The sequence below is a fragment of the Syngnathoides biaculeatus genome, chromosome 8, assembly GCF_019802595.1.
Source record: "Syngnathoides biaculeatus isolate LvHL_M chromosome 8, ASM1980259v1, whole genome shotgun sequence".
NCBI classification, from domain to species: Eukaryota; Metazoa; Chordata; class Actinopteri; order Syngnathiformes; family Syngnathidae; genus Syngnathoides; species Syngnathoides biaculeatus.
Genome location: NC_084647.1, coordinates 25,595,482 through 25,619,179, shown reverse-complemented (window position 1 = coordinate 25,619,179; position 23,698 = coordinate 25,595,482). Strand labels below are relative to the sequence as shown.

General features: G+C 41.4%; 1 protein-coding gene across 2 annotated transcripts in view; it reads left to right on the top strand.

Annotated features, from left to right (window-relative positions):
* Positions 1 to 955: 955 nt before the first annotated feature.
* dscaml1 (Down syndrome cell adhesion molecule like 1) overlaps positions 956 to 23,698 on the top strand; it is a 125,415-nt gene continuing 102,672 nt past the window's right edge. For both annotated transcript variants that reach the window (XR_009796095.1, XM_061827580.1), the window contains exons 1-2: positions 956 to 1,439; positions 13,141 to 13,461. Coding sequence is in view for 1 of the 2 variants with exons in the window: in XM_061827580.1 (XP_061683564.1) it covers positions 1,397 to 1,439; positions 13,141 to 13,461 (364 nt within the window). In the remaining variant the exon portion in view is untranslated. The remainder of the gene's footprint in view (positions 1,440 to 13,140; positions 13,462 to 23,698) is intronic.

Genomic DNA, 23,698 nt, shown 5'->3' with positions numbered 1-23,698 from the left:
ATTAATCTATTTCTAATCAATTTTCATCCCATTAAGGTCGACTACAAAAAATCTGCAGTCGTTCAACCCCCACTTCTTGGGTATTGATTAAGGCACACTTCTGAAATGTATCAATTGTGGTTAAATTACCTTTAACATAGTTAATGTTTATATTACATCCATCCATCCATCCATTTTCTTTGCCGCTTATCCCGACGAGGATCGCGAGGTGTGCTCGAGCCTATCCCAGCTGTCAATGGGCAGGAGGTGGTGTTCACCCTGAACTGGTTGCTAGCCAATCGCAGGGCACATTGAGACAAACAACTGCACTCACAATCACACCTAGGGCCAATTTAGAGTGTCCAATTTATGTTGCATGTTTTTGGGATGTGCGAGGAAACCGGAGTGCCCGGAGGAAACCCATGCAGGGAGAGGGAGAACATGCAAACTCCACAAAGGCGGGTCCGGGATTGAACCCGGGACCTCAGAACTGTGAGGCCAATCCTTTAACAGCTGATCCACCGTGCCGCGGTGTATTTAAATGAAGCTAAATCTATTTCTCTGTGAAGAATCTGAACGTGCATGTTTATGATTTCTCCAAATAGTTATCAATGATTTAACAAGGTCGGAAACAGATAAATGTCGATATTAAACACTTGAACACCACATTGGTCTTCCCTGGATTGCAACACCAACGATGAAAAAAACAAACCTGAAAAATGAACATTCATGGATATGATTTTCTGTACTGCTTGTGCTGAAGTGAGTTAAGGGCAGCTGACTGAAAGGAATGCACGCAGTTCATGTGTCTCCTTGTCGGGAACCCAGAAATGCATGAAAGCACCTGTTTGCAACTCTTTTCTGAAACGCTTTCCATTGTATTCCGAGCTCCTTTGACGCACCTGAGTCTAGCACCGTTGCTTAGAAAAAGTGGGAATGTGACAATAACACATCATGAAACAGAGAGCAACAACTTTTAAATGACTTGTAATGGTAGAGCTGGCACTCGGAGTTGGATGAACGCATGCGTCAAGTGCGCGTAAAGCATCTTTATACGCGTTTGCGTTCTGTCAGCGATGAGCGCTTCTCCTCCATCAAGTCTAGATTAGGATACCGGGGGTGGGGCGACAGCGCTCCGTCCCGGTAAGGGGAGGAGAGAACTGGCAGCAAAGGCGGTACTTTCTCCGGGCTTGGTTTCGCGGTGCCTGAGAGTGTGCGGGACCAGGGCTGGAGAGATCTGCATGTCGGGGGAAGGCATCAAGGCAAAAAAAAAAAAAAAAAAAAAAAATAGTGAAAAATATAAAAAAATAAAAAGCCAGTCCACCCCAGTCCAGCGCGGAGCCTCGCCTGCCTGGCAGATCTTCTTTTGGAGGGGGACTGCACCACATTCCTGTGAACTATAACTGCTTTGAATGGCATGTGGCTTGTAACTTTACTTCTGCTGTATTCTTTGCAAGAAGGTAGGCTATGCAAACGCAGTCTGTCTCTTCAAGTGTTTTGTCTGCATCTTTTCTATATGCATGCTGAAGTTGTCCGAGCACGTTAATGTTGTGATCTCTTCGACAAAGGATGTTGATCTGGATTGATAAAACACTGTAGAACACATCGTCTTTATATATTTAGAACTTTCGTGGGGTGTCATTGTTTGGATGCTCAGTTACATCCAGCAGCTTTTTGTTTCACATATTGATTTATTTGACGACATGAAGTCAAGCTGGCGAGCGAAGCGTGTTAAGAACACCAAAATCAATATGCACTTCGTTTGGAGTGCGTAAAATGACCAAATGGCGCAACAACAAAAAAAAGAAAAAAAAAAAAAGGGAAAAACCAAATCAACTAACGTTCATCTCGTTGGTTTGATAAAAAAAAAACACAGCGACCATTTGCATTTTTTTCCTGGTGAATACAAGAGGGTGTTGTGAATGTGGAGGCTTTGAATAAGCAGGAGGAGGCTGATAGTAATCAACCTGGAGGACGCACAGTGTCATTGGTCACCCCTGCTCCGTGCTGTGCTCACCTTTTGGGTGTTTACGCGTCAAAGTCCAGCGGGGCAAAAGACTTTAGTGTATTTTTTAACTTTGAAGGGGGGGGAAAAAAACCCATCTCTAAGGTTGGGAGGGTGAGAGAAATGGCGCGCGCGCGGGGGGGGGGTTGTTCATTGAGACATTATTTCCAACATAAAAACGACATTTTAACAGTTACTTTCAATGCAAAGGGTGCGAAATGGTGCGCAAAAGGCTGTGATTGCAAGCTCGTCCGTGCAGCAACACCATAGGGGTCATTGCGTTTTGATGGGGACATGTTGGAGCTATTCTGGGAGAATTGAATTCATTTTGGGAGATAATGTGCCCCATGGGAAACTTTTAAAACGATCCTTTTGTTTTAACCCTGTATTTTGTTGAACAACAAACACGAGTACAGAAGTGAATGCATGCAGATGCAGTCGTTACCTGCCCTGCTCTAATTATTCAGCCTCCATTTTCTATGGCTCTAGATTCCACTGATTGGCTTCGCTCCAAAATCTGGAGATGGACGCTTCGTGCTCCTCGCTTGTCTTAAAAAAATTAAATTTAAGTGATAATGCAGGCCTCTGAAGGCTTGTGATCTCGCGGGGGAAATGGAGCCACACGTTAATTGAATTAATACGATCAGTATCTCCAGGTTTTGTCACTACGCATCTGTGTTTAAAATGACATTGCATTTGAAAGAAAAGCAAAATGTCGTCGAAAGAATGGTAGGTGGAGGATGCATGCTTTGTGGTTCCTCATCTTTGGCCTTGGCAGTGCCCTTTCTCACGCAGGCTGCAGAGTCGTTTGTTTCTTTTTATTGGATTACAAGGTGTGTTTAGATCATACACATTGTACATCACCCCCAACACGTAACTGCCCGAGATAGGCAAAGTGCGCGCGCGTGTTTGGGTGTATGTGTGTGTATGTGTGTGGAGGAGGGCTGGAGGCGTCAAACAGCCACTGGATCCTAAAATGGCCTAAAATGGGAGAGATTGAGATTACGCAGTGGGAAACAAACTTCTACGTGTGTAGTTTTTTTTTTTTTTAAACCCCAACGCTACTGTTCCACTCATTTTGCACGAGTCCACTGCGTAGACTATATGATCCCAGGTGCATTCCGTGCGTGTTTTTTTTCCGTTTGCGTAACTTAATCACAAAGAGCAAAGGCAGATCTATTAACATGCTTGCACCAGTACTGCGTATTTTCTTTCTCATGGGCCGCGCCTCGAGAGTGGCACGCCGTTTTCTGTTTGTCTCTGTATTGCAAATATCCTTTTGAAAATAGTATCAATTCAGTCTGAGTACATACATCCCTTCACCTTCGTCTGTTTAAAATGATATTTATGTACTTAAAAGCAGCAGGGTTGCATACGTTCGGGCCTGACAGGCCACGGGAGAGCCTCACGTGTACATTTCAGACATGTTAAGCGTTTTGTACTGCGGATTCTGAAATGGGTGAAAAGCAACATTCTGGAATGTAAATCCTGCCTGCTGTGATGAGATGAAAATTTGCGTGCGTATGGGGCGATCTGCTCTTTGGCAGAATTATTTAATCAATAAACACCATTCCGTACCATCCAGTTTTACATGGCAGACGATATGAATGACTAAATTGAACATTCGCAGTGTTGCGACTGATTCATATTGTGTGTTTTGTCAACTGTATGGTATTCTACATTTGTTGCATATAGAATTCGCTGCTGCAATGTATATTCGTTTACAGTTGAAAAGCGTTCACCTTCCTTTCTAAGGGATTTGTGCACGCGAGTTCAGCGCACCTGCCGTGTTTTTTGCGCACGCGTGTTCACAAAACACTTCATTGCGAGATGAATCACGTCGTTGTGACTCGGAGGCTGCAGAAGAGGCTCGACCGGATTTGACCACTGACGCTTTCTAGTGGTTTATATAGCAACTTCTATTTAAATCCAACAACAGAAACAAACTTTGCTATTATTACGTAGCAGATGAGAATTTTATTGACGCCACCCACCCACCTCACATAAATTTCACAAGAGACCATAAAGGTTTTTGTTTCAATGAACAAAATTATTATTTGAGTGTGTGGCCTGAAACGAAACACAACATGCAGCCTCTCGTGCATGCTTATTTTGTTTCAAGACAAACAAAATGTTCAGACGGAGTAGGAGACCGGATGACGCGGTCAGCCGGACAACAGTGTGCGCGAGCGAGCGCGCTTGTGTATACGTGCGTGAGTGTTCGGCACAGTTTAACTGCCAAACGCAGCGCGACAACACTTGACCAGGAAAGCAGAGGCGAGTTTACTTGAGTGACGAGTTACCCTGAGAGTGACACGTCAAGTGGCGAACTGCTTCTCTTCTGAGTGGAAGCTGACAGCTGCAGCAGCAGGAGCTATACAATGGGCCTTTTAAATGCCACACATTTTGCTTTAATTCTCAAGAACATCAAACCCACTTTTTGCTGTCAAGTTCCTTCTAACACACACACACACACACCCAAACAAACACACAACACGTATATATATATATATATATATATATATATATATATATATATATATATATATTGCCCCTAGATGTGATTGTGAGCGTGACTGCTGTTCGTCTCTATGTGCCAAGCCGATTGGCTGGCAACCAGTTCAGGGTGTACCCGATAGTTGGGATGGGCTCCAGCACTCCCGCGACCCCCATGAGGATTGGAAATGCCCAGAATGTCCTTTAAAAAAAAAAATAATAATAATAAAAAAAAATATATATATATATAAATTTTTATCAGAGAGTTTAGACAACCATATTTCTTGTTAATATACGACATGTAAATAAGACTTGCTCCGATTGCATCACTCATGTTCTTACTTTAAATTAAAATAAAAACATTCATTCAAAACAGCTTCATTCTGACTGGCTGTGAGCAATATCATCTCAGCCAAGTGTTCGTAGTGATCTCATATTTGGCTCATTTGATGAGGGGTCTTGCTCTCATTGTGCAGCAGAATTCACAAAGTGTTGAATTGTTTGCCCGCGATTCACAACCTCACAAAGGAAGGGACATGGGTGAAATAAATGTGAGGAGGATATTTTGAGAGGTGGGTATCATGCACTCACTTCAATGTTACGAGCTCACTGTTTTCATCTCTCGTGCATTTTTGGGCGACAATGACTGCAAACTGTGATTTAGTCCATACATTTACATCCAACATAAACATAGTTCTTGTTGACAGTATTGCTGTCAACCACAACACATGCATGTGTTTGTATAATGTTTTGTTGTTAATGTTGTCTTTTTATGGACTGATCATATTCCAGAAAAAAAGACTCTTAAATTGAATGGCTTCCACACAGAATAGGAGGTGTCGTGTTAGAAGTAAATACAAAATAAACATGGCCCTGTGTTTAGGTGTCATCATGACGTAGCTGTAGAAGTTTCAAAGATTTTGTGTAACCGCACGCAGGTAACATTTTCTCATAACTTCGTTCAAAATTTTCTTCTTTTTGTCAGTGAGTGATTTCTGATCCATCTTCTACCATTGCTTTTGCGGCACGTCCTTTTAACTAAAGTAGTTTCCACTGCTAAACCACTAGTTGACACTTGCACACACAGTCTTAACAGAGTACGCACAACATACCAACCAACAACGTGCACAAGCTATAATAAGTGAAATTAGTGGCACGGTGGAGCAGTTGTAAAGCGTTAGCCTCGCAGTTCTGAGGAACCTGGTTAAATCCCAGCCCCACCTGTGTGGACTTTGCATGTTTTCCCCGTGCTTGTGTGAGTTTTCTCTCGGCACTCCGGTTTCCTCCTACATCCCAAAAACATGTAACATTAATTGGACACTCTAAATTACCCCTAGGTGTGATTGTGAGTGAGAGAGAGTGGTTGCATCAGGAAGGGCATCTGGCGTAAAACTGTGCCAAACAAATATGCGTTCATCTAAGATGGCACACTGTGGCGACCCCTAATAGGATAAACCAAAAGAAGAAGAATTGGACACTCTAAATTGGCCCTAGGCGTGATTGTGAGTACGACTGTTGTCTGTCTCTATGTACCCTGCGATTGGCTGGCAACCAGTTCACGGTGTACCCCGCCTCCAGCCTGCTGATAGCTGCGATAGGCTCCCATGACCCTTGTGAGGATAAGCGGCTAAGAAAATGGATAGATGGACAGATGGATGAATGTGAATTTAGCATCTGCCATTTGGGATCTTACTAAATCAGGCCCGTAGTGTCCAATCCAATCTATCTGGGGGTACTATGATAGTTTGTAACCTATTAACGCTGAGAAAGATCTCAGTTCACATCTGTCTTTGACAAAATATCTTGCAAATGTCATTTCATTTGATTATTATTTTTTTTCTAATTTGACACAGTCGACTCGTAGTTTCCGTGTCTTGCTCAAGGGACTAAAGCTGTGGGTTTGAGCCAAGATCCTCATGGTGTCAGGCAACGTTGTCAACCACTCAGCCTTGGCCACACTTCTTGTGTAACAGGTTGTATCCTCTTAAACAGAGACTGACACATCTTGACAAACATCTAACTAGCGGCACCTCTTTGTGTTTTCCTGTTCTGCTCACCGGGAAGCAATTTATGACCACGTCTCTGACAAAGCTGCGGGGATAACAATAATAATAAAAAAAATTGAATCTACGCTTCTACAAATCAGATATACAGTTCAGCAGCAGAAATCATCCTTTTGAAGTGGGAGTTGTGAATTTTTTAAAATGCTGAACTGGCTGCCTAATGTTTTACTGACACTGCATAAAGTCTTTACAGGGGTTGTTTACCACCCTCTGCAAATGTGTGTGTGTGTGTGTGTGTGTGTGTGCGTGTGTGTGTGTCTCTGTATCCCTACTACATCTTCCCATGGAGGCAAATGACAGATTAGAAATGATTTCCAGCATTGCCACCCAACCTTAATGGATATCTTTATCAGGAGCCACTGTGTTGTCAATGAGCACCCCCACCCCCACCACCTACCCACCCATTTTGTTTTTGGCATTTTATGTCCATTTGTTTTGTTGTTTGACTTCAATGCATTCGCTACTATTTGACCTGCACGCTTTCATGTGCTACTATTGCTGCCGACCGACTTTCTTTTACATGTTATATATATGTTATTATTATTATAAATGTATTTGTTGGACTTTGCGTATACGTTTGAAAGAAAGGAAGCGCGAGGGAGGGGGATTTATAGCAGTTTTCAATGCATGTGATGAATGTCACTGTATAAGTGTGTGAGTGTGTGTGTGTGTGTGTGAATGAATGCAGATGAGACAAAAGGCTGCATTATGCATAACAGTTCACCATAGGCAATATCCTTGCTTCTCCAGCATACATATTCATATTCCATTTTCATATCCACTGCAAAAATAGGGGGAAAAAGTGCAAATATATTTGTGTTCAGGATGAAAAAAATTTACCTCCCAAAAAAAGAAGCTGAAAGAAATTGAAGTTTAAAATAAAATCTTAAAGGGTAAAGGCTAACCTGCTGGGTACTTCACATCCAATGTCTGTGACCTTTGTTGTAATGATGGAAGAAAGCAATCAAAACACAGTCTGTGAGTGCTTCTAATCTAATGGAGGAGATGTTATGGAGACCCCAGGGTAATGAAAAGACGTGAGGTCAAATGTCAAAATTTAACATATTGTGTAGTCATATATTGTGTATTGTGAATCATGTTGCTTTGTCAGCAATATTAATTGTGATTTGGGTTATCCACTTTATGATCAATCTCTCAAATGGAACCTTAACCCATTCATGGGCAGGGTGGCAATTTTTTGCCTTATTAAGATAAAAGTCTCCTAACAGGCTACAATCAAGGAAATAACACTTCTTTTTCATTTATGGTTAAGTTATATGATAACTTTACTAATTTATAATCTCGTCCCAAAAATCTAACTGATAACTTTGATTGATGAGTTATCCTCCAGATTAAAACACTTTATGCACACAATATTTTGATATACTGAAGGATATAAAGTGTAAAAATCGTGATGTCCCAAAAATGGGACGCTGCCCACGAATGGGTTTTAAATATGCAAAATCTACAAACCTTCCTGAATCTATTATTTCCAAGCTGCAACTACTGTACACCGCATGGACAAAAAAAAAAAAAAAAAAAAAATCCCACATATGTTCTAAACAACTAATGAGTCAGTGTAAGTAATGTCTGGCTAATCGAGGTTGAAGAACTTACATTTTTTTGTGGTCAATGCCTGAATGCTGACTATTTAAGTCGACTTTAATGAATGAATGAATGATGTCAGTTGTATATTTTTTCTCATGTTGTCAACTGACTGTCCATGCATTATTTTGCTCAGTTAGACTGACAATTAATGTGGAACTTGGAATAAACAGAAAGAGATTAAGCAATCCTATAAACATACACACACACACACACACACACACACCACACACACACACACACATGCACAATTAATTACATCAAGGAAATGACATCTCGGGGCACCTGAACTTGATGGGCATGACCCCACTTCAAGAAATACTCTTTGGATGAACTACACCAGAGACTGTGATTTGATTTCATTTTAAGATAAAATGACATGCGACTTCCGTGAATCTTGGAGAAAGTCCAGAACACCAACTCAATATGTTGCTCTAATTTTGCTTCAAGTCGGTGTAATGGTATAAAAGTTCTTCTAATACCGTACTTAGTAGTGGCACACCTTCATGCCTTTCACACTGCTTGTACAGGTTTGGTTCTTGGCCAGTTCCCCAACCCACATATTGGAGCTCTACTGGTGGGCAATAAAAACCTGACCCACACAAATCCCGCAAGAAAGTCTTTGTGGCAAGCCTTGATGAGAAAAGAGGAGAGGGACGTTGGTTTCATGTCTGACCTGAGCTCTAAATCGCCATTGTGCTTTTTATTTGATGTTTTTGAAAGTTTACTGCAAGGAGGCACGTGGTTTATGTTGTCGTTATGTTGGCACTTTCCCTGGAGGCCGTAATCGGCGGAGGCCTCCCTTCCGTGTGTGCGAGTGTGTGTCAACTCACTGACCTGGATTCATAGCGTAGGACAAAGCGATTAGCCTTCCCCATCATAAGCTGTTGCTTTGCAGAGGTTTTTGCCCTCCGATTAAGCGGCCCGATTTTCTATTTTGGGCTGTTTTGGATGCCATCACCGGATGGTTCAAGGTTTGTTTAGATTTGAACAGATTATGGCATTTGAAAGCGTATCATAACTGCAGCGGCCTGACAAATCTGAGGGAGTTTATCTAGTTTGAAAAATGAATTACATCTCAGCGGAAAAATCTGGGTTATGTTGTTTTAGTCATTAAAAAATCCAGGGACTTGTGTCATCTTTGACAAGTAAATGAAAAAGAATGCACATCTGCAAGAAACTATCAGTAGCATTTTATTCAATTGGCCGATTAGCTAATTACATCTTCAGTACGATTTCCCAAATTTGTGGTGCACTTTGAAAGTTTCACATGAAATCACTGCAATGCAAACTCCACATTCCCCTCAAAGGTCTGCATCCAGACTCAAGGGAATGTGCTGAAAATAATTAACCAGTCATTTAGTAAGATCAAGCTTTTAAACACATGTAACATTTATTTTATGCATACATTTCATGATTATTTACAATGAAGTAATTACCCAATTGTTTCATGATCCGAATGAACACAGTCAAAAAGAAAATTAGTTTTTCCTCCGAATCAGTGCCATTTGCTTGTTGTAACTATCTAAAAATAAATTTATTTGACCTCATCGATAATATATGACTTGGGGAATATTCCAATATTTTAAGAGGGTGCCTTTGTACTGACACAACTGAAAGTATGCATCAAATGTTTTTCCTTCCATCCATTTTCTTAGCTGCTCATCCTCCCAAGGGGGCCTAGAGCCTATCCTAGCTATCAATGGGTAGGACCCTGAACTGGTTGCCACCCAATCGTAGGGCACATCGAGACAAACAGTCGCAATCGCAGGGCATATCGAGACATACAGTCGCACTTACAATCACACCTTGGGGCAATTTAGAGTGTCCAATTAAGGTTGCATATTTTGGGGATGTGGGAGGAAACTGGAGTGCCGGAGAAAATTCATGCAGGCACGGGGAGAACATGCAAACTCCACTCAGGCGGGCCCGGGATTGAACCCAAGACCTTGGAACTGTGAGGACAACGCTTATACGTGCCATACGTGCCATACTTTGGTCACCTCAGTGTAATACTCTATTTTCCCTTACAAGTGTGTATATTTGCGTTCCCCAACGACAAGAACGTGATGGAGCTCTCCTTGGTACTGAAACTTCAGATCAGCCTGCGAGGAATTGAAGTTTGGAGGGTTGATGAGGTAATCTCACTACCTGCCTGTGTACTCGTACTCACATACACTTGCTGTCTCACGCGTTGCTAATCATAGCGTGACCCTGCACATGAACCCCAATATCTGTTAGACCTGTGTCACATGCCAACACCTTTACAAGTGAGACAAGTCTCTTGTGTGTTGTCAACAATATTCCGTTCCGCTTGACAGACACTAACGTATACATGAGGCGTGGGGAGGTCGGACACAAACCACCAGCGCTAGTGCGATTACTGACTGGATGGACTTTGTGTGCGGCAAATGTGTAAAAGGAGATTATATGGATTTAGCATTCTGCGTCTGGCATACAAATTCATCATTGTCGGAGGGATGGCAGAAAATATAAAGAGTAGATTTGTGAAGGGAAAATAAAATCACAATGCTTTACATTAGTACACGCCATTATTCTAAATAATTTCACATGCTTTGTTTTTTGTTTTTGCCCTATTTGCTCTTGTTTTTTCATAGTGTGAATGCCCAGCGTTATCCCACATCCTTTGGTCACGGTCCATAAGGGAAATATTTGTATGGCATCTTCAGATTGCTCCTGTATGATCCTCTGTCGTATATTAGCCAGCAGTGTTTAAAATTTTCACATTTAATCGACTTGAGCATGATACCTGGCCCAGATGAGGACAATAAAAATATACTTTTTATTCTAAACAATGTACCTAAAAGGTACAAATATGAACAGTTTGAAATAACAGTAACACAAAACCTTTAATATAAAATCTTCAGGCTTCTGTGAAAAAGCAAAAGGTCAGCCAAAGCCCACAAAAACATCTGAAATTTATTTTGCAACCATTGTGTTGACTCCTGTTTAACACGAGTTTAAATGTAATTGGTTGGTTGTGAACACAGCCACATCACCATTTTAAATGAATAAATTAAAAAAAAAAAATATATATATATATATATATATATATATATATATATATATATATATAGGCATACTATATCAGCCATGCTTATGGGCCGCGTGACCCTAATGGTAGAAATGGTTTTGAAGTGATATATCTTGGTCTGGCTTTTTAACAGGGCTGTGTAGACTTTTTTTTTTTTTTTTTATATCCACTGTAGGTGTTTTGAAAGACACTCCCGGTAGCTTATGCCAATACTTGCTATAAACATAAAACATGCTGTCATTGGTTCTTTACCTCTGGACCAAACTGTGGAAGATAATGGCTAATCTTATTAAAGTGTTAATTCATCACAGCTGTCATAAAATAGAAATACAAGGTTTGCACGGGATAGTGACAGTAAGTTGTGTGGAACATGTGCCTCTTGTACCAAAACCATTCATCCTCATTCCTGGTATCAAGATCTTCAGCCTTTCATTTAATCACTGGTTATTAATGATACCCTTTGATTGCGACGAGCCTTGGAAATTAGCTCCTAAATGACATGATATAGAGTCTTTCAATCTCCATTGATAGCCAGCACCCTATTCTCTCTCGGGACATTGAGAATTGAAAAGATAGCGCTAATCCAGGCATTGTTGGCACAAAGGGATTAATTCAGTATCTTGGTCTGTGAGGAGAATTCTCTGGCTTGTGGGTGGGGGGGTCCCCGTTGTGGCTCCCAGCCGAGCTTAGCTCAGCACTTCTTTGGCTCCCTCTTCGACCCCCCACCCACCTACCTTGCCACAATTCTCCTATTAGCTCATCATCAAGAAATACCTTCTTAAAAGGTGCGTCCATCCTGTTCAAGAGGTAGAATTCTGGAGGGCTTCCTATGTACACCAAAAAGATATCAAATATTACAGAAATGCATAAAGAATGAGATAAATGAAGGCAGTTTGGCACAAAATGTGGGCCTTGATGCCTGTGGACATTATAACCTATACCCTAGCTTGCTATGCAAAAGATCACAGTCACTCTTAAAACTTTTCTATCATTGAATTCCCACTGGGGGGTTAGGGAATGTATTCACCTCTTAAAAATATACTTACCTAAGTGTATATATCTACACATATTTTCTTTGCCGCTTATCCTCACGCGGGTCGCGGGAGTGCTGGAACCTATCCCAGCTTTCAACGGGGAGGAGGCGGGGTACACCTTGAACTGGTTGCCAAACAATCACAGGGCACATGGAACCCAACAACAGTCGCACTCACAATCACACCTAGGGGCAATTTAGAATGTCCAATTGATGTTGCATGTTTTTGGGATGTGGGAGGAAACCGGAGTGCCCGGAGGAAACTCATGCAGGCACGGAGAAAACATGCAAACTCCATACAGGCAGGTCAGGGTTTGAACCCGGGACCTCAGAACTGTGAGGCCAACACTTTCCAGATGAGTCACCTTGCCGCCCATATACATATATATATATATTTATATATATGTGACATATTTGTAGATATCCCGTAACGATGACCTGAATACATACATGAGTGGCAAAAGTGCCCATGGCGTAGTGACGTTGCCGATACCTTAAATGCCAATTGCGGGTCAGAAAATTATAGTTCAGGAAGTCTTTCGGCGAGTAGTGAGGTTGCTCCAGCACGGCGATGTTCTTCTCTGCCAGGAACTCACTCTCTTCTTCTCACTAAACTTCACAGAATCTTTTTGGAGACGTGCTGGTTCATTGTCTGTCCCACAATGAAGGAGAAAAATTGTAGTTTGGAGTTGAAATAGAAATATGAATAAATATTTGGTGACACACCTCATAATTGGTAAATGAATAACTCTTTGACAGCCGAGTGGATTGACACTATTATTAGTGCAGATGTATCTATTGTCAGAAACTCAGCTGTTGTTTTCTAAATGTTTTTGACAGTTAGACTTTGTTTCGTCCCTCTCAACTCGTAATGTATCTGTCCTGTCTTGTCTCATCCAAACAGTCAACAGTGAAGATGTTGTCTCTACACGGCTGTACTTTGTGAACGCCTCCCTGCAGCGGGTGACCTTCTCCAGCTCGGTGGGGGTGTCCCTGCCCTGCCCCGCGGGCGGCGCCCCCCATGCCGTCCTGCGCTGGTACCTGGCCGCCGGAGACGACATTTACGACGTGCCCCACATCCGCCACGTGCACGCCAATGGCACCCTCCAGCTGTACCCCTTCTCTCCCTCCGCCTATAACAGCATCATCCACGACAACGAGTACTTCTGCACCGCAGAGAACCAGGCGGGAAAAATCCGGAGCCCCAGCATTCACATCAAATCAGGTGAGGGTGAACACGATGAACACTGACATCATCATCATTTGAATGCCATTTCAAGAGCTTTCATTCAGAAAGTTGTCAAAGTTAAACGTCTTTCCAATGTAGCCCCTTCACTCAACAACTACAGTATAATTTACTACAAACCAAGTAGAACATGGTGTTCTTTCCAGGTATTGACTTTGGACTAAAATTGTGCTGTGTGTGTATTACAACTCATTTCAGTGATGGCAAAATGGATGCAAAATGGTGCATCTTGACTCACTTATGAAATTATAAGGACACAGGCAGCCTCTATTGCCACCAGAATATACTCAGAAGAATCCTCAACCTGAATTAACCTATTTCATTTTCAAGCTGTTTTCACTATTCCATTCAGTTAACCTCGACAGAGTCAATCGCTTTCAACACAACAGGCCCAGAGGAACAAGTTTCTGGTGGTAGACTTTCCCCTGCTGCCTATTAACTCATTCAAGGCCAACCCTTTTCAAAGTGGAGTTCCCAATATTGTCAGATGTTCAAGAGCATTCTAATAGATCTTTCAACACCCATGTTCTGCCACAATATATGCACCTTACCTATATACGAAAAGAGCCGGCAAAGTTTGTTTCTAGATTATTTCTGATCTAATCAACAACAAAACATGTCTTGGTTTCACCAAAAAAAAAAAAAAAAAAAAACAATTTCTCACCATAAAGGAGAGCAAATTGTGTTTTTCTGAAAAGAGATGTCAAGCAGAACAGTAACTATTTATTTATTTCGTGACAACTTAAACAATATAAAAATAAAAACAAGGATGAAAATGGGCATTTAATGGCAAAATAATTTGTTTACTGATATACAACTAGGAATCATCCCATGACTGGTTAAATGGCTCAGGCTTTTTACATGTCAGAGATGAAATGTGAGATCTTCACTTTCTGAACTGTGTCATCTTTACTTGTGACACACATTCTCTATGCATACCATACATATCCTGAAAATACTCTCTTTGAATGTGATGTGCCTTAACTTGACTGACTGCCAATGTATCTCCCTCATAATTGACATGACAAACGCAGATTCACTACCTACTCATTATCTTCTACTCAAAAATTGTGCTTATCTCAGCTTCAAACCAATAAACATCCACAGCAGCAAATGTGTAAAAAAAAAAAAAGACATGGAAGTTACAATTCTCAATCTGCAACGTGTTTTAGCGCCACTCTTTTGGTTCTGTCGCACAATGGTTAGGATTGCAACGGAATGGAGCCAAAATCTTGAAGTGGTAGCTTTCACAGCTTTTGATGAATACCCCCCAAAATGTGTACCATTCCAATAAACCAAACTTTTGTATTGGGTGTAAAACTGGGTGTTGGTGACCTGTGTGCACTTGCTGTCAAGGTCATAGATAGAGAAGGAAGGTGTGACACACACACACATGCACACATGCACACAAACACACTCACACAAACAGTAACTCATGCCAGCACGCCTCCTGCCTCCCAGTCTCCCAGTCTCTCCATCTGTCCATCGACTGGAAAGTCCCCTAACCACACACACACACTACACACTCGCACAAAAACACTCATACACACAGAGAGAGAGCCATTTTCGTCAAGCTGGCTCTTGGTGTGTTGCTGCCAGCTCTTTGTCGAGGTGTTTTGGCAAGGACAGTTTGACAGAGTCAGATGCAGACATGGAACGATGCAACCACAATCGTGAAAATAAGAAGAAAAATGATTTGGAGTGTAATGATGAATCCTGCCCGAAGAGGCACTCAGCACTTCCCAGTCAGGCTACAAAATGCACGTATGTGAGTATGAACGTGTCCATATGACCCTCGTGTTCCCAAGATGGGGGCAGTCCCTTCTGTGTGACCTTCTCGCAAGCCTCCATGTTGTGATGACCTTCCCTTGCGCCAATAGCTGCAACTATTAATCAATTAAATGCTGAGACGACTGCGTCTCTACAGCTCCGTAAGCAGGGTACACGTGCATGAGTGTGCACCTCATTACCTCCGAGCTTGCGTAGATGGACAGGCATGCGGTTGCCATGGGAGACCCATGAGCTTAGGCGTGGCTCTGGTGGTACGGCAGACTGACACAGCCAAAAAGAAGACAAAAAGCAGCCCTGCCCTCACTGCCTTCTTCCTCTTGTCGTTCTCTTGTTCCACATTCCTCTGTTCCTTCTCATCATAGCTCTCACCATCCCCTCCCCCCTTTTTCACACCTATTTCCACGTGTGCTGCTGCTGGTCCAATAATAGCACTTGCCTGAATGACTCTTCATTAAGTCAATGTGTGGGCTGCCTGTTTCCCTGTCATTCTTGTTTTATTTTCTTGTTAACCTTTTTCTGCATATTAATCTCACATTTCATCTCTGACATATAGATTGAGTATATTTCAATGTTAATATCGAACTTTGAAAGTGGACGTACGGTCCAATTAAACTACTATATAGTCATCGTAAGATGTAGATAATCATTCAAAGTCTTTTGAAATTAATTTTATACTCAACCAAATTACTGTTCACTGTAAACAAAGCCTTCTTTCCAAATCTGTAAAACTCAATGATGATGATTACGATGATGTCTCGAATCTCTCCATACTGTGTCAACCGACAGTACATACGTATCAAGACTTGACATCTGTATTCAAATGTCTATTTTTTTTTTGTGTTACGGAAAATGAGAGTGAGATAAATTAGCTCATTATTATTTCCACCATTAATGTGATTTATGACCTGTCCAATATACTTTGTATAAAGATTTTGAGAGGGGAAGCAAAAATAGATAAGTATGCTTTTTAAACTAACAAACTAAAAATAAAAACAAAACCTATAACCTATTATTACGTGAACTGAATAAACCAAAAATGCTCAAATTCATTTTAAATAGGACTCAACTAACACCTGCCACCATTTAAAGTGCCTCTAAATCAACCCTCAAATAAAGTTCAACTTGGCTTTTCCTTGCATTTTTGTAGTCACATCTTAAAACACAAATGTCTGTAGCGAGCGCGACCACAACAACCAAGGAATTTCTTTGTTCAAAGGTATCAGTCGAGACAAGGGACCAGAAGAATTTCCAAGGCATTAAATCTGTGGAACGCAGTGAAGAGAGAAAATACGGCACAACAGAACTGAATGTCCTTCCAAAATCTATGAAAAGATGAGAAGAAAACTGGTCAGGGAGGCTGTCAAGAGGCCGACAAATGAAAGAGCTGACGGAATTTCAGACAAGTACTGGGTGGATATTTAATACACGATAGTCTTCTCTCTTCCATATGCAGTCTCTCTTCCATATGCAGGGTATGGTAGGGTTAGCAAGAAAAAGACAAAGAAAAAGAAGGTCATGCTTGTATATGGGAGGAAGGGTTATTGTCCAAGACCAAGTTTGAACATTTTGGTTCACAGAAAAGTTTCAGAAAGTCAGAGCAAAAACCTATTAGAATAACTCAACTTCATGTAGGGTTACCGTGAAAAAGTCAGGAAAAGCCTACTTGAACAACTGAACTTTATTTGGGGTTCACGAGAATCACTTGAAATTATGGAAGTTGTGTGCTGACTCTGGTTTAACATGAGTTTATTCGACAAGTGAATATCACCCCAACAGCTGCTTATACTGCCCACATCAGAAAATACCTCTGAACTACTTCCTTGCAACCATAATACAGTGTTCCCCATGTTATTCGCTGGGATTACGATCCTTCAACCCCAGCGAATGATAAAAATCTGCCAATAATGGATGCACTATTAATATACCTAAACATGATATGTACCATAATTTTGCAACCACAAAATGCACGTAAAAGTTTTAAATTTCATCTAAAATACACAGCATGCCTTATGTGCACAACTGTTGTGTGAGTTGTCCAAAGAAGTGCACGTGAACACACACTCTTACATGTATGCTACACTATGTTGTTAATATGTATGTTACACTCTTAGCATGTATGCTAACACATGTTTTAGTGTGTATGTAAGATACCATATGATGGCGCTCACAAGGTTGAGAGAAATAATGTTTTTGTTTTTTACATCTGTAAGTAGAAGAAGCTTACATTTGCACACACGTGCTAACAGCGTAGGCAGGTCATTACCGACGATGTTGTACACACTCACGGTGTCACATCGAAACTAAAATGATCACAACACAGCAAACAGAATAGCATAACTAGCAAATAATAAAGAAAATAAACGAATGACACAAGAAACAAGTGACGCAAAATCTGCCCCAACATATGCTGGGAGCATATAAATAGTGTTTAAAATGAATGTTTTCTCAAGTAATGACTTGCCAGCACAGGCATTGTGTGGGGGAATGTAAGCTTCTTTTCCATGCAGATGTAAATGCCATTGTTCCTCACGGCCTCGTGAGCGCCATCATATGTTAGATTACGTACACGCTAAAACTTCTGCCAGCCTACATTCTAAAAGTGTAACCAATGTGTTTAAGTTTACTTTATTGGACAAGTCACAGAGCATCATTTGCAAATGTTGGAGCTCAAGTGTACACATAAGGCGCACCTCATTGTAAGGCGTCATATCTATTGTGACGCCTCGTCTATTTAGAAGACAATTTAAGACCTCAATAATTATGAAAATATGGTACATTAAAAAAAAAAAAAACCTTGGAGAGCAAAATCCGAAAATATGCGGGCCACGAACGCTGAACTGTGAATGGGCAAGGGCACATTGTATTTGAAGTCTAACAACACTTTTATGTTTATTTCATTGTTAATAAATTGCATATCTGATTGTTTTTAATTAAGTGTTATATGAAATAGATGTCTCATGGATATTTGCCTCATTCACATATACCATGCTGCTTGAACCTCAGACCTCTGGCCTGTGTTGCCTCATGGACCCTCTCCAAAATGTAAGCACATGGCAACCACCTCGTTTTCCTTTAAGAGGATTAGGGAGGACATTTTTACAAACCATAATCACTTGTCAGTGGTGGAAATATCAAAGTATGAGTGAGGAGAAATTCTATTTCCCATTAACGTGAAGATTCAGGAGATGAAATGTTGGTGTAACAGCCTCACTGAGTCAGTAGCTGCAGGACTGACAGGAATGAAATCTGTCCTTTTACATTATATATTTAAAGTACAGAAAGACAGGATCCAATTTTCATCATTAATGTAAACACACCTATTATGCTGCTTTTGAGACAAGGTTTCATGTTTTGTACACCATGCACCTTCTTACAGGCACTTAATAAAATGGAATGAGGACACCTGTTCAGTGAACTCACCCCATTTCCCTTTTGTCCCAACCAAAATACAAAACCCAGCCAGGCTCAGTCCAAGACAGCAGGTGTTAAGATCATTTTTCCTCTCCATCTGTCCTCCCCATCTCTTCTTTAGCCCACATTAATTTACTAATACAGCAGGCAGGAGCTTGCGCCCTGAAAACGATACACAATGACGGCAACTGCTTTCTCGTTCATTTAGTAAAATAACCCGCACCCGTTCATTTCCCTGTGTATATCATTTTTATTTCTTCTTTCTTCCCCGTGTTTTTGCTGTGTTTTCCTCTTTATGAATAAGTAAATGCAGTATTTGGTTTCCCTGGCGTTAATTATTGAAGTGACAGTGATACAGGACTTGCCTCCCAGTGCGCCCCGTGCACCAGAGCCATGTTTTAGCGCGTTCCTAGGCAACGGGGCCGCATATAGTCAGGCATCAGTAACATCCTAATGATTCTGCGGTGCGTACGATGAGGGGGAGTGCAATTTACACACAAATCAGCCGGGCTTCCATTTGCATCTTTGCATTCATTTACTCGAGAATATCCCACGGTTGCAGCTAGTGGATAACAGTACTTTGACATTCATACAAAAATAACATTCTTTCTTTGAAATTAAACAATATTCTCAGAGGTTTGTGACAGAAAAAGTCCAATCCTGGAGTGACATTGACTGGTGGCTGGCGTCATTGCGCCAAAATATTTAAACGCTGTCAAGCTGATTTTTTTTTTTCATGATGAATTCAGAAGGGGATCTGGAATTTTCCTTTCTGTTGACGAGTGGCAGCCGGGTCAATCAGAGAGTAAATAAATGATTGAAAGAATTAGCCGTGCCGCGGCAGCTGAAGCTACTCAGTCGATCGGCGCTATTGATCTGTATGTAGATGGTATCAGTGAAAGGCAGTGGCAGCTTTAGATGAAGAGCTGGGCTCAACACTTGATTGCAGTAATATGTCCTTTAGCTTTGAATTGTTTACAAATGAGCCGTCAGCTCACATTAGTGGGCCATGTGTCTGCCAACTTAAACCAAAAAAGTGATCTGCTCTCCAGAGGATGTGTTGAAGGGCTTGTAGTTTGCCACACCATTTTTTTCCGATTGTGTGGGATGTAATATGTCTGTAATATTGTCTCTACGGCTGCGACTGGCTGACAATCAGTTGTACCGGTGTACCTTCCCTCCTGCCTGAAGTTAGCTGGGTTGGCTCCAGGACTGAGGATAAGCGGCTCCAAAAAAATGGATGGATTGGTCTGAAATCAGATCATTCAAAATTCTCGAGGATACTATCGATTACTATCGAAGATCTTACCCTGCCTCTCTGCTCTGAGCGAGTGTTGTAAACAGATTGTAAACGTCTGCTCTCACAAGTGGGTCTTCTACAAAAAGGCAAACCAATCACAGCAAAGGGGGTGGTCTTTGCTAAATATAGACAAAGCATAGACAAAATGGGTCAAACAGCAATAGCCGTTTTCTGCTTTCTACTGTTTTTTTGTCAGTGAAATGGACATAACCTCATCAGAGATGCACTCAATGAAGTCTAAATAGCCAAAATACAGGACACTTTTACTGTAATTGATAAGACCATTAATCAACATTTAATTAACATTTCATTTCAACTGTTTTTTTTTCTCACGTCTTGGGGATAAACAGTGCTATGGAACGTATGGTACCTTTAAGGCTGCTAGTCATTTAGGCCCATATTCTTTCAGGTGCTTAAGTCATAAAAGACAAACAGTGCATTTTTCTGGCTCCGCAACTTCTCCCATTCTCTTAAGTCTGTCACTTCCGCACCTTCATGCCAGATTCGCCGTTTGGGTGAAGCACCTCTAAATGGGCGTTACCTGTCAAATTTGGCTTATGCAGTATGCCATGAAGGTGAACTTCTGCTATATGTACTATACTGCACTTGAAGTTTGACTTCAGTTACACAATCACTGTGATTTGACAGGCGGGCCCGTGCGCCATCGCACTTACAAATCTGCACAGTCAAGCACGAAAAATCACGGGCCTAAAATTTGTTACGAGTAGAAGATGTCACTTATTTTGTGTAGTCTTGACTCAAGACTACACAAAAATAAGATGCACAAAAATAAGATGCACCACTGTGTAATTGCACACCTGTCCCACACTCTCAGCGCACATGAAATCCGATCCAGTGCAGTGAACTACAGCCTGACGTCTTTTTTTTTTAACATGGAAGCACATGGTCTCTGCTCAGCCTACTTCTACATCCTAGTTTACCTGAAACCACCCCCTCCACTCTTAAAGGGGTACACTCGTAATTACAATCAGAACACACACCCGCAACTTTATATCTGTGGGCATGACTGATGGACCACACCCGTAACTTTATATCTGCGGCTATGACTGGTGGACCACATCCGTATATTTTTCAAATGTGAGTGAATGGTTACAACAGGGGTCGCCATTTTGTATGCCACAGAAAAGCTATCAAATGTATGTCGAAAGACTGACATTTTATTGAGCTGATCAAAGAGGCTCTGGGAGTCTCCTATTACCATCATTTAGCTGTTACATTCATCGGTGAAGAATATTGGCGCGAGGTGACTTTTTCACCTACAGGTACGATAAGCAATCTCGATTCAAACATAGTGCTCGTGGGCGGCATCAAAACGCAAGCCTTTTTGGAAATCGCAGTGCACTATTACAGCAACTAGCCATCTTAATAGCTCAATGTTGAGTTTGATATTTATTCATTTGTGTCTTCATTTGCTTATATACCGGAGATCAAAATGTAATGATGTGAATCATCCAGTTTATGACCCAAAGACGGTTAGGCACTGTTGATCTATATAAAACCCCCACCCACCCTTTTTGAATGATGAAACTCGAAAAATGCATTCAGTCATAAGCATAGTATTTTTATTAAATTATTATCTATTTTCTGAGCAGCTTATTGTGGGAGTCCCGGAGCCCATCCCAGCTAATCGCAGGGCTCATAGAAATGAACAACCATTCACACTCACAATCACACCTCGGGCCAATTAGTGTCTCCAATTAATGCATGTTTTTGAAATGTGGAAGGAAACCGGAGTGCCTGGATGAAACTCACCCAGGAACGGGGAGAACATGCAAACTCCACACAGGCTGGTCCTTAGAACGATGAAGCCAACAATCTAACCAGTTGTTACACCATGCCCCTTTATTGGATTTATTTCATAAAGAATAATAATAATAATAATAAAAGCAAGTCTACCTCAAAGTGTTAGTGTGAGTTACCTGGAGCAGTCAAAGTGACTAGCGGACAACAAATCTGCTATCTTTGGAATTTACCTCGTTAAATTGTGCAATAGTTTTCTTATGGATTTTAATGACATTCACAACTCGCAGGAAACGTCCATCCTCTATTATTTGCACCTAGCCTCAAACACACCTCTTTGGTGTTTGCACACTCAGTCCCTAGTTACACGTATTGGGTGTTTCACAAGTCTGGACGGCAGAGTACACGTAGATAAAAGTTCACAGGCCCAGGCATGTAAAAACAGACTTTTATACAAATAGGAATATCCTTTAAAGCATTGAAGAACAATTTTTCAATTCAAACAACTCCTCTACGGCTCGTGACATTGTTTTGTGGTTCTGTTACAAGTTTGTTGATTTAGCCCCCCAAAAGTAGAACAGAGTTAAAGAGGTTAAATAGTGGAGTTACTTTGAGGTGAAAGACTCTCAAACATTTGGCAAGGACATTCCCTTTGGTTCCATTGGGTTCCAGTGACAGTAGTTGTGGGCATAAAGCATTATTAATGACCAAGGAAACTGGCCTTCAGGCTAGGCGTTAATTATATCACTGGAGAGCTGGGGGAGAGTGAGAACACTCCGGTGGGCGGGGCCTCTCCCTATGTTTTTGTGAGTGTGAGTGAGAGAGAGAGAGAGAGAGAGAGAGAGAGAGAGAGAGAGAGAGAGAGAAAGAGAAAGAGAGGGCAAAAGAAAGAGAGAGAGAGAGATTTGCATTGTTAAGCCATTACTGTCCTCATTTTGGAGGGAGGCCTCGCTGGTTGAATAGCATTGATAGATTGGGATGCCAGAAACACACGCCAGCATCAGCCTTTCTTGGGCCCCATTTCATTTCTGTAATAGTGTTTTCCTCATCTTACATATTACTCATCGAACTTGTTTTTGTGTCCATGTCTAAATTGTTGGGAGGAAATATCGTTGACCCTTCATATGGATGGTGGGTTGGCCTGCACAATTTGAATTTGAGAACAGCGCTCATTTCGCTTCAAGCGAGCATCCACCTGTCTCTTCCTAAAGCAAAATTATAAATCCATATTTCCATTTTCTCAATTGCCTATCCACTTTTTTTGGTTTGTCTATACGTGCTCTGACTAGCGTCTGCAGGAAACATAAAGACAAACAACCAACATCATTCCCATTCAAACCAAGGGACAATTTAGTGCAGTACCAACATTTTTAATTCTCCACTACTACTACTACTAATCTTGTTTATTAATGTGAAGGACTTCCAGTTTCATGATTCAGTATTTCACATTTCAGGCGGCTCAGAATGTGATAGCGTTAACTGCGGAGATAATTTGGTTAGCTACAGGCTACTGTTTTCATCATTAAGCCGTGTCTTAATCCCCGCCACCCTGGCACCAACTCACCGCCCCACGCCCGCCGTGCCAAGTGCAGGCCGCGTGTTTTTGAAGCCCGATGCCTGCATGTGACAGTCGCGGCAGCCGTGAGCCGCGCCGCGCCCCTCGCCGTCTCAAAGCATCTGCGCTGTTGTTCTTTGAAATGCTAAAGGCCATTCATTGTGCATCCCCTTTAACGCAGCTCCCAGTCAGTTCGCCTTACAATCATAGCGACATCAAGTCGTAGGATTTTAGATGTGGCAAAGCAGCAACACCAGCTCTTTTGTCGATGATTTTTCTACATGAAGACAGCCCTGAACTTGTCCTTTCAAATGTTTGTTCGTATTTAGTGTTAGTTTAATGAACTGAGAGAAACTGGTATTTAATTGCATTTTTTTAACTAAGCGAAGATGATCCAT